Consider the following 13,030-nt stretch of genomic DNA (forward strand, 5'->3'; position numbering starts at 1 on the left):
GTGTCCTCATCCACCTTATGCACTGGATCTGGCACTGGGCAACTTCTGGCTCTTCCCCAAAGTCAAAATGACCATGAATCGATTCAGGACATCAAGGCAGCCATGACAGCACAACTAAAGACACTCACAAAAGAGGACTTCCACAACTGCTTCAGAAAGTGTCAAGAACAATGGGATAAGTGTGTGCATAGTGAGGGGGAGTATTTTGAGGAATTTAATGGCAATATCTCTTTCACTGTAATAGATTTTTTTTATTTAAACATTCACCATATTATTTTCTCACACCTTGTAACCAAAGATATACAGAAGAAGCCATGTCAAGACTAGTAGGAGAGCAGAGATAGGGAATAGTTTTGTCCCACACCTATATGTGGCAGTTGACAATCAGGAGGAATATCTCAGTTGCAGAGGTCTGCCTAAGGAGGAAAGGGTACCCAGCCCAAAACCAGGCACCCCATCCCAGGGTTCCAGTGGTGGGAAGCAAAGTCCCCATAACTTCTGGCTGTGAAAACTGGTGGAGATTGCAGCTGAGTGACATGGAGGGCTGGTAGAGTCCCAGGCTTTCCTTTTAAAGGGCCAACACATGGACTTACTCACTAACAGACTCACTCACTCTGAGCTCCATTGCTGGGGCAGTGGCTCAAATGGTACTGTGAACATACAAGGAAGAACTGAATTATCTGACTTCAGAGTGAGAGCTACAGGGGCAGATTTTTCCCAGGCAAATGTGATCACAGAGGCCATTGTTCCTTTGTTGAGCTCCCCACACAGCATACAGACTCGGGCACCATATCTATGTCTCCCTCACCCTAGATATCACTGTTCACTCTGCCCTCAGACCCCATCCCTACCCCCAACTTGCAGGCCCACTCAGGCCGCTTCCAGTGGATTTTCCATAAAAATGGCCTGCCTTGCCTTACGCTGCAGACATTCCTAAAATCTCTCAGGGGTTCACAAACCCCAACAAGCAGTATCCAGCCACAGTGTGCCATGTACCTCTTGGTATACAGCCCTAAGCCCCACAAGCAGTAGTTGGCCTCAATTCTCAGCTTAGCCTCTCACAGGCAACACCAAGCCTAGTACACATGGCAACCATCTTCACATCACTTTGTAACTCACACCAAGTAGACCTGGGCAGGGTACAGGCAATGGCTGACTATGGCCTACAACACAGCTGCAACCAAGTGGCCCCAGAACAAATACATCTAGGGGACTGCCTTTGGACAACCTCGGGGCATCACCCAACCACTTCCACAGGCAACATACCCAAAGGGCAGACTGGGCAGGCACCTGAGCCCTGCTAAAGTGAATCCTGCTCCATAGGGTCAGCCCTTACACAACATCTCCTCCACTGTAGTCACAGCCAATCCTTACAATCAATCAGCCTGAAGACCAATCACACACATTGATGAACAAACATCAGCCAAGGCTCAACTACAACAGGAGAGCACACACAAAGGACACACCTAGAGCACCCAGCTCAAGTGACAAGGGAGACAGCACCACCTGACCCCATAGGAAATCTGCTACATAAGGTCACTCTACTAAGACTGGGAGACATAACAGCTGAACCTAACACAGAAACAAACACATGGAGGCAGTCAAAATGGGGAGACAAAGAAACATTTTCCAAATGAAAGAACAGAACAAACCTGCAGAAAAAGAACTAAACAAAATGGAGAAAAGCAATCCACCAGATGCAGCATTCAAAACACTGGTTATAAGGATGTACAATGATCCAGTGAGAACATCAACAAAGAGGTAGGAAACATAAAAATGGAGAGAGAAAACGTAATAAAAAAGAACAAGTCAGAAATTAAGAATTCAATAACTAAAATGAATAATACATTAGCGGGAATCAGCAGTAGATTACATGAATCAGAGGATTGAATCAGCAATTTGGGAGAGAATGTAGCAGAAAACACCTAATAAGAACAGCAAAAAGAAAAAAGAATCCAAAAATAAAGATAGTTTAAGAGGCCTCTGGAACTACATCATATGTACCAACATTTGCATCATACAGGTGCCAGAAGGACAGAGAGAGAGCAAGAAATTGAAAAACTTATTTGAAGAAATAATAATGGAAAACTTCCCTAACCTGGTGAAGGATATAGACATGTAAGCCCAGGAAGTGCAAAGAGTCCCAAACAAGGTGAAGCTAAGGAGGACCACTCTAAGACACATCAAAATTAAAATGCCAGAGCTTAATGACAAAGAGAATCTTAAAAGCAGCAAGAGAAAAGCAGTTAGTTACCTACAGGGAAGCTCCCATAAGACTGTCAGCTGATTTCTCAACAGAAACTTTGCAGGCCAAAAAGGGGTTGGCAAGAAATATTCAAACTGAGGGGCAGCAGGATGGCTCACTTGGTTAGGGCGTGAGCTCTGAACAACAGGGTTGACTGTTCAATTCCCACATGGGCCAGTGAGCTGTTCCCTCCACAACTAGATTGAAGTCAACAAGCTGCTGCTGAGCTTCTAGAGGGGCGGCCAGATGGCTCAGTTGTTTAGAGCGCAAGCTCTCAACAACAAGGTTGTTGGTTCAATTCCCACATGGGATGATAGGCTGCACCCTCTGCAACTAAGATCGAAAATGGTGACTGAACTTGGAGTTGAGCTGCACCCTCCACAAATAGATTGAAGGACAATGACTTGGAGCTGATAGGCCCTGCACAAACATACTATTCCCCAATATTCACCAATAAAAAAATAAAAATTAAATTAAAAAAAATTCAAACTGATGAAAAGCAGGAACTTACAACCAAGGTTACTCTACTCAGCAAAGCTATCATTTAGAATCAAAGGACAAATAAAGAGCTTCCCAGATAAGAAAAAACTACTACAGGAGTTCATCAGCACCAGACCAGTATTGCAAGAAATGTTAAAGGGATATCTTTTAAAAGAAGAAAAAAAGATCATAACATGAATAATAAAATTACAATAACTACATATCTATCAACAATTACTTTCAATGTAAATGGATTAAATATTCCAATCAAAACACATAGGGTGGCTGAATGGATAAGAAAACAATAGATGATGTATTACAGAATTGTACACCTGGAACCCATGTAACTTTATTAACAATTGTCACCCCAATAAACTTTAATTAAAAAAAACAAACCCTTGCACATGATGCCTATAAAAGGCTTACTTCAGATCAAAGGACAGATGCAGACTGAAAGTAAAGAAATGGAAAAAGACAGTTCATGAAAATGGAAACAAACAAACAAATAAAAACAACTGGGGTAGCAATACTTAACTCCAGACAAAATAGGCTTTAAAATAAATGTTAGAGAACAAGTGACATAGAGGACCCAGTAATTTTACTTTTGGTTATCTATCTGAAGATACCCAAAATACTACTTCAAAGTAACTAGCATTATGTACAGCAGCCAAGATATGGAGGCAATCTGGGTGTACACCAATGGATGAATTGATAAAAAGGTGGTGCATGTTGTGTACAATGAAATATTACTCAGCCATATAAAAGAATGAAATCTTGCCATCTGCAACAACATGGATGGATATAGAGGGCATTGTGCTGAGTGGAGTAAGTCAAACAGAGAAAGAAAAATGACAAATGATTTCACTACTGTGTGGACTCTAAAGCAAAAAATAAATAAACAAACAAAATAGAAACACTTATAAATACAGAGAATATTTTGATGGTTCCCAGATGGGAGGGAGGTTGGGGATGATGAAAAAGGGGAAGGGATTAAGAAGTACCAGTTGGTTGTTACAAAGTAGTCATGGGGACGTAGGGTATAGCATAAGGAATATAGTTAGTAATATTATAATAACTAAGTATAATGTCAGATAGGTACTAGATTAATCAGAGTGATCACTTCATAAGTCACATAAATGTCTAATGACTATTTTGTACACTTGAAACTAATATAATATTGTATGTCAACTGTAATTGAAAATTTTAAAAATAGAGGAAAAAATTCATTATAAAATCTCACTTACTGCTGTATGCTTGTGAAAGCCAGGTCCTTCTAGGACTGGAGTCTTAGATTTATCTTCAGGTGGTATTGTACTTTGCATCTAGATGTTCCCTATCATTGGCCAGTATGGAGATGTGTTGGTGAGAAACCTAAGGAAGGAAGCAGAGAAAGGCAAGCCCATCACCCTAAAAGAGTAAGTATGAGTGCAGCTGCTGGGATTCTGAGCTCTGCCCCGAGACCCTCCAGCTTCCACCACAGAGCTGAAATACCCACTGTGGACTTCCTCTCATGACCAAACAGAAGCAGGTGTGTAGTGTTATAAATCCAACAGGCCACCCAAGAAGAAATAGCTTACCCCTAAAGGCAAAACGGCCAGGAGGATAAATCTCCTGTATACGTGAGCCAGGATTAATATATCTGCTTAAGGGTCACTTTGGATATTCCAAAAAACAAAAGTACATAGTTTAGAAAGAAGAAACATAACTGTACCCAAGTTTTGAGTGTAGAGTGTATGGAATAGTGGCAGGGAAGACACTTGGTACACGCTGGCAGGTGGTGGGGAGGGTAGGAAAGTCACAATGTGGAACTTATAACAACTTAAAGACCACTTCCTGATTTTCTGAGTATACTAGCAAAATACTACATATTGAATCTTATCACCACTTCTCCTTTCTTCAGTCTCAAAACAGAGAAGGTCCTGTATAGACTATGATGGGTAGGGTGACCATATCATTTGTCGTCTAAACTAAGATACTTTTAAGTTATGCAGGAATAATAGGTGTAAACTGGGGCTGATCTGGGATAAGTGATAACTGATCAGATGACCATTACTTATGGGATTCCCCCAAATCACTTTTGGAAATGAATTTTATATATATATATATATATATATATATATATATATATATATATATATTAAACTATATATATATTAAACTATATATATTTTAAACTATATATATTTTAAACTATATATATTTTAAACTATATATATTTTAAACTATATATAAACTAGGAGCATTCTTAATTCTTACATTTATACAGAAATGAGTCTGCCTTCAGGGGAACCTCAGCTCACTGGAGTTGAGAGCGGGTCTTTCAGGAGCCTTAGCGGGGTGTAGAAAAGGAAGGATGACATTCCTGGCAACTCAGACCAGGGTGCTGTTGCTCTGTAATGTGCTGAAGAGGAATCAGCTCAGCATAGACTCTGTGGTGACACAAGACCCAGATCAATGTCGCCTTTTTTGACTCCACGAGGAAGAGTTACTTTTTCTACCCTTTGTCCCCCTCAAACACAGAGCAGCTACTATTGCCCGCACTCAAAACACACTACTGTCATTTGATTATGGTCTCCATCCTCATGTGACTGATCTCCTTGAGCTCACAAGGGGTGTAACTTGTCGTAGTGACCCCATCACCCCCAGCACAGGGCCAGCTACATCAGTGCCACACGATAAACACCTCATGTGTGAGTGTGGCAAGAGCATAGACTCTTCAGATGGTCCAGCCGATGGTTTTGACAGCATGTGGCTCTTTACCTGTCTGCCTGAGCATATGCTCTTACATGCTCTTCTTGCTGCAGCTGTTGGATAAGGAAAGCAAAGAGGTGCTGATGTTAACTTCCCATGTCTGTCTTTATGCAGCATCTTTGGCGCCTACAGCATGGATGTGATCACCAGCACATCATTTGGAGTGAACATCGATTCCCTCAACAACCCACAAGATCCCTTTGTGCAAAACATCAAATTGCTGTTAAAATTTCATTTCCTGGATCCACTCATTCTCTCAATAAGTATGTGGACTACTATATTTTTCTTCCTTCCTTCCTCGCTCTCTCCCTTCCTCCCTACCTCCTCCACCTTGCTCTCTCCCTCTTTCTACAAAAGCTTTACTGAGATATGTCATATACTATATAATTCATCCATTTCAAATGTACAGTTCAATCACTTTCACAACCTAGTGTCCATCAACAGGTAAATGGATAAAGATAACGTGATATACATTCATACAAACGCACACAATAGAATAATATTCAACCAAAAAAGGAAGGAAATCCTCCCATTTGAGACAACATGGGTGGATCTTGAGGGCATTATGCTAAGTGAAATAAATCAGACAGAGAAGACAAATACTGTATGATCTCACTTACATGTGAAATCTAAAAGAATACACAAACTCATAGAAAAACAAGAAATGATTTTTGGTTATCAGATGCAGGGGTTGAAGGTGCAGGAATTGGATGAAGTTGGTCAATAGGTACGAACTTTCAGTTATAGGATAAATGAGAATGTACATTCTAAAAGTTGCCATAACAAGGGAGAAAAATATTTTGTATCTCTATGAGGTTATTTATATTAACTAAACTTACTGTGGTAATTGTTTTGCAATATATGTATGTCAAGTCATTATGCTGTATACATCTTAAACATATTCAGAACTGTATGTCAATTATAACTCAATAAAACTGAAAAAATGGTTTTACTATGTTCAAAAATATGTTCAGCCATCACAATATTAATTGTTAGAACATTTTTATCAACTTAGAAACCCTGTACCCTTTCACTTTCAGCTCCCACTCCCTAAGCAACCACTAATCTACTTTCTGTCTCTATAGATTTGCCTACGCTAGACTTAATATAGATGGAGTCACATAATATGTGGTCTTTGTGGCTGGCTTCTTTCATTTAGCATAATGTTTTCAAGGCTCATTCATGTTGTAGTATTTAACAGTACTTCATTTCTTATTGTGGCCAAATAATGTTCCATTGTTTGGACATTCTGCATTTTGTTTATCCATTCATCAGTTGATGGACATTTGGGTTGTTTCCACATTTTAGCTATTGTGAATAGTGTTGCTATGAACATTTACGTACAAGTTATTGTTTGAATACCTGTTCAATTCTTTTTAATTTCTTTTGGTTTTGATTCTACCACTCAAGGACGGCATTGCTGAATTATGTATTAATCTGCATTTACCTTATTAAGGAACTGCTAAACTTTTTTCCACCATAACTATACCATTTTACATCTCCACCTCTTATGTATGAAAGTTCCAATTCCTCCACATCCTCACCAACACTTGGTCAACATTTTCTATCTTTTTGATTATGGCCATTCTAGTGGGTATCAAGTGGTATCTCATAGTGGTTTTGATTTACATTCCCCTAATGGATAATGAGGCTGAGCAACTATTTATATGTCTGTTGGCCATCTTTATATCTTCTTTAGGTAAATGTCTGTTCAAATTCTTTACCCATTTACAATTGGATTGTTTATCTTTTCATTGTTAAGTTGTATGAGTTCTTTATATATTCTAGATAAAATTTCTTTATCAAATATATGATTTGAGAATTTTTCTCCCGGTAGGGGTCTTTTCTCTTTCTCAATAGTGTTCTTTGAAGTACAAAAATTTTAACTTTAATGATGTACAATTTATGTATTTTTCACTTTCTGCGTGTGTCATGTCTAAAATCAGTTGCCAAATATGTCATTAATATTTACCCCTTGATTTTCTTCTCAGAGTATATAGTTTTTGCTTTTATGTTTAGTTATTTGATCCATTTTTATTTTATTTTCATATGTCGTGTTAGGTAAGAGTCCAACTTCATTCTTTTGCATGTGGCTATCCAGCTGTCCCAGTATGATTTCCCCCATTGAATGGTCTTAGAATCCTTCTCAAAATTCAGTTGACCTTAAGCTGAATAGACATTTCTCCAAAGAGGACATGACCCTTAGACATGTGAAAGAATGCTCAGCATCACTAATCATCATAGGAATGCAAATTAAAACCACAATGAGATGTCACCTCACACCTGTCAGAATGTCTATCACCAATAAATCGACAAACAAGTGTTGGTGAGGATGTGGAAAAAAGGGAACCCGTGTGCACTGTTGGTGAAATTGTAAATTGGTGCAGCCACTATGGAAAACAGTATGGAGGCTCCTCACAAAATTAAAATTAAGCTACCATATGACCCAGCAATCCCACTTCTGGGTATTTATCTGAAGAACTCCAAAACATAAATTTGAAAAGATATATGCATTTCTATGTTCATTGAAACGTTATATACAATAGCCAAGATATGGAAGCACCTAAGTGTTCATCAATAGACAACTGGATTAAGAAGATGTGATACATATATACAATGGACTATTATTTGTCTGTAAAAAAGAATGAATCTTACTATTTGCCACAACATGGATGGACCTAGGTAGTATTATGTTACGTGAAATAAGTCAGACAGAGAAAGACAGATATCATATGATTCCACTTATATGTGAAATCTAAAAAACAAAATAAACAAACCAATAAAACAGAAACAAACTCATAGATACAGAGAACAAATTGATGGTTGCCAGATAGAAAGCATGCTGGGGGAATGGGTGAAAATGTTGAAAGAGATTAAGTACAAATTGCCAGTAACAAAAGAAATAGTCATTGGATGTATACTATAGCATAGAAAATACAGTAAATAGTATTGTAATAATTATATATGACGTTAGATGGGTACTAGACTTATAGGGGTGATCATAAGGTATACGAGGCCTGACAATTAAGTTCGTGAACTTACCACCATGCGCTCACATTGGCAGCACTGTACAAATAGCTCCGTAAGGTTTCATAACCTTAGTATATCAGTGTCTCACAGCTGTGCTCCTGTCGATATGTGACGGTATCTTGCTGAGTGGCGTTCATTATTATTGTCACGTGTCTTTGTGTGCCATCCCAAGAATGTCTGAGCTTGAATTAGAGCAATGAACAAACCTTAAATTTCTTGTTAAACTTGTCAAGAGTGGAAGTGAAATCAGGGACACGTTAGTCCAAGTTTATGGAGATAATGCCATGAAGAAAACGGCAGTGTACAAATGGATTAAAGTTTTTCTGAAGTGAGAGAACATGCCACTGATGAAAAGAGGTCAGGGTGGCCATAATGAACAGAAATTCATCAAATTGTGCATCAAAATCGTCGGCTGACTGTGAGAAGTATAGCAGACCAAGTAAACAGCGATAAACAGTTAGGAAAATCTTAACTGAAAATCTTGGTATGAGGAAGGTGTGTGCAAAAATGGTCCTGAAGGAGCTCACTGATGAATAAATGCAAAGGAGAGTCGAAGTTTGCCAAGACCTTTTGGAGAGGCAAGACGATGTTTTGGGCTGTGTTATCTCCAGTGATGAAACATGGGTGTACCAACACGACCCTGAAACAAAGCATCAAAGTGCACAATGGAAGTCAGCCAATTCTCCATGACCAAAAAAGTTCTGTCAGTCCAAATCAAGAGTCAAAATGATGTTGCTGACTTTTTTATATATCAGAGGGATTATTAATTATGAATTTCTATCAACTGGACAGTTAACCAAGCTTACTCATTGGAAGTGCTAGAAAGGCTGCATGAAAAAATTAGATGAAAAGACCTGAACTTTTCGCAACAATTCATGGCTCTTGCATCATGACAATGCACCACCTCAAATAGCGCTGTCTGTGGGGGAGTTTTTAGCCAGTAAACAAATAGCTGTATTTGAACACCCTCCCTAGTCACCTGATCTATCCACCAATGACTTCTTTCTTTACCCGAAGATAACGAAAATATTGAAAGGAAGACATTTTTATGACATTCAGGACATCAAGGGAAATATAACAACAGCTCTGATGGTCATTCCAGAAAAAGAGTTCCAAAATTGCTTTGAAGGGTGGACTAGGCTCTGGCAGCATCAGTGCATAGCTTCCCAAGGGGAGTTCTTTGAAGGTATCCTTAGTGATACTCAGCAATGAGGTATGTAGCACTTTTCCCAGGATGAGTTCACGAATTTACTTGTCAGACTTTGTATGTAAATGTCTAATGTATATTGTACACCTGAAACAAATATAATACTTATCTCAACTGTAATTGAAAAATAAACTTAAGTTTAAAAAAATTCGCTTGACCTTAGACACATGGGTTTATTTTGCACTCGAAATTCTATTCTATTGGTTTGTATATCTGTCCTTAAGCCAGTACCACACTGCCTTGATTATTATAGCTTTGTGGTGAGTTTTGAAATTGGGAAGTGTGAGTTTTACAACTTTAATCTTTTTTTCTGATTGATTTTGATTATTCTGGGTCCCCTTCAATTTCATAAGGTTTTTTAATTGAACTTGTTGTAAATGTATACAAAAAAAAACAAACTCAGGTAATATTTTGATAGGGAATGCATTAAACCTATAGATTGATTTCTGAAGTCTTGCCATCTTGACAATATTAAATTTTCTGTGCCATAAACATGGATGGTTTTCTATTTACTTTTGATCTATTTTAATTTATTTTAACAATGTTTTGTAGTTTTCAGAGTATAAATTTTGCACTTTTATTAAGTTTATTTATCATCTTCTTGATGTTATTGCAAATGGAACTATTTTTGAGTTTTCTTTAATTAAAGATTATTGGGGTGACAATTATTAGTAAAGTTACACAGGTTTTAGGTGTACAGTTTTGTAATACATAATCTATATATCACATTGTGTGTTCACCACCCAGAGTCAGTTCTCTTTCAAGATATATTTGATCCCTTTTACCCTCATCTACCTTACCGTCTGGCAACCACTAAACTATTGTCTGTGTCTATGAGTTTTTGTTTTGTCATTTGTTTGTCTTGTTCTTTTGTTGTTTGCAGTTTTATATACCACATATAAGTGAAACATATGGTTCTCGACTTTTTATGTTTCACTTATTTTGCTTAACATAATAATCTCAAGATCCATCCATGTTGTTGCAAATGGCACTATTTCATCTTTTCTTGTGGCAGAATACAGATGGAACTATTTTCGTAATTTAACTTTTGAATTGTCTACTGCAGTTTATAGAAATACAATTGACTTTATACATTGATCTTGTATCATGAAACCCTACTTGTTTATTAGTTCTAATAGGTTTTTAGTGGATTTCTTAGGATTGTCTATATACAAGATCATACTATTGATAATAGAGATCGTTTTTCTTCATTTCCTATATCAATACCTTTTACCTATTTCTTTTTCTAATCTACTTCCCCTGGCTAGAACTTCTAGTACAATGTTGAATAGAAGTGGTGAGAGAGGCATCCCTATCTTGTTACTAAACTTAGGGGAAAGCATCCAGATTTTCACTATTAAGTATGGTGTTAGCTACGGGTTTTTCATAGATACTCTTTATCAGGCTGAAAAAATTCCCTTCTATTCCTAGGTTGTTGAGTGTTTCTGTTGCAAAAAGGTGTTGGATTTTGTCAAATGATTTTTTTGCATCTATTGAGATGAACACGTGGTTTCTGTTTTTTATTCTATTGGTATAGTACATTACACACCCTGAATTCCTGGGAGAAACACCACCTGATTATGGTGTATACTTCTTTTTATATGTTTCTAGATTGAGTTTGCTAGTATTTTGTTGAGGATGTGTGCATCCATATTCATAAGATATGATGGTTTGTAATGTTCTTTTCCTGTGATATCTTTTCAGGTTTTAGTATCAGGGTAATACCATCCTTGTAGAATGAGTTTGGAAGAGTTCCCTCCTCTTCTATGGTTTAGAAGTGTTTGTGGAAAATTGGTGTTCATTCTTCTTCAAATATTTAGTGGAATTCACCATTGAAGCCATCTGGACCTGAGCTTTTCTTTGTGGGTAATTTCATGATTACTAATTGAATCTTTTTTCCGGTTATAGGTCTATTCAGATTGTCTATTTTTTTTCTTAGTCAGTTTCTATAGTTTGTGGCTTTTTAGGAATTTGTGCTTTTCATCTAAGTTACATAATTCATTGATATACAATTGTTCATAATATTCCTTTTATTTTTTAATGTCAGTTATAATCTTCCCTCTTTCATTTTTTCCCACATTTCTTCCACTTCTTTCTTTCTTTACTTTTATTTTATTTTCATTTTTTTGTACCTTAAAATTTTTATTTTATCTCAAAACACATGTTTTTATTAGTTTCAGGTGCACAAAACAAACTAATAGTTAGACATTTATTATTTATATCCCTCACACTGTGTCAACCCCCCGCCCCCCCATCCACTATCCCTCTGACATCGCACACAGCCATTACATTTCCATTATTCCTAATGCTGTACTCCACTTCGTGTATATATAAAATTATAGTTGACGTTCATTATTGTTCAGCTTCAGCTTCAGGTGTACAGTGCAGTGATCAGGCGTCTACATCTTCCCTGAGGTGGTCTCCCTAATGAGACAAGTGTCCATCGGATACCCTACAAAATCTTTACAGCATTATTGATTACATTCCCCAAATTGACTTTCGTATCCCCATGGCAATCTTGTGGTTACTGATTGTACTTTCTAATTCCTACACCTATCTCTTTATCTCCCCCCCACCTAGCAACCCTCAGTTTTTCCTCTATGTCTCTGAGACTGTTTCTGATTAGTTCATTCATTTATTCTTTTCTTTAGATTCCACATATAAGTGAGATCATATGGTATTTGTCTTTCTCTGTCTGACTTATTTCACTTAACATAATGTTTTCTAGGTCCATCCATGTTGTTGCAAATGGTAAGATTTCATTCTTCTTTATAACTGCGTAATACTCCATTGTATAAATGTACCACAGTTTCCTAATCCAGTCCTCTACTGATGGGCATTTCAGTTTTTTCCGTATCTTGGCTATTGTGTATGGTGCTGCAATAAACATAGGGGTGCATACATTTTATTTAATCAGAGTTTTGGATTTCTCCAGATAGATACCTAGGAGTAGAATTGCTGGATCATAATGTAGTTCCATTTTCAGATTTTTGAGATACCTCCAAACTGTTTTCCATAGTGGCTGCACCAATCTGCATTCAACCAACAGTGCACCAGCGTTCCCTTTTCTCCACATCCGCGCCAGCACTTGTTGTTTGTTGATTTATTGATGATAGCCATTTTGACTAGGATGAGGTGGTATCTCATTGTGGTTTTTATTTACATTTCTCTAATGGTTAATGAGGATGAGCATTTTTTCATATGTCTGTTTGCCATCTGTATGTCCTTTTTAGAAAAATGTCTTTTCATGTCCTCTGCCCATTTTTTAATTGGATTGTTTGGTTTTTTTTTGGAGTTGAGTTGAGTGAGTTTTTTTA

At 37.4% G+C, this 13,030-nt stretch overlaps 1 protein-coding gene across 1 annotated transcript in view; it reads left to right on the plus strand.

Annotated features, from left to right (window-relative positions):
* LOC109439701 (cytochrome P450 3A12-like) overlaps positions 1–13,030 on the plus strand; it is a 49,571-nt gene that overhangs the window by 12,691 nt on the left and 23,850 nt on the right. Inside the window, exons 6-7 of the mRNA XM_074328515.2 lie at positions 4,052–4,140; positions 5,591–5,739. Of these exons, the coding sequence (XP_074184616.2) occupies positions 4,052–4,140; positions 5,591–5,739 (238 nt within the window). The remainder of the gene's footprint in view (positions 1–4,051; positions 4,141–5,590; positions 5,740–13,030) is intronic.

Source organism: Rhinolophus sinicus, chromosome 3 (assembly GCF_057876585.1).
Source record: "Rhinolophus sinicus isolate RSI-liver-muscle chromosome 3, RSI-T2T, whole genome shotgun sequence".
Classification (NCBI taxonomy): domain Eukaryota; kingdom Metazoa; phylum Chordata; class Mammalia; order Chiroptera; family Rhinolophidae; genus Rhinolophus; species Rhinolophus sinicus.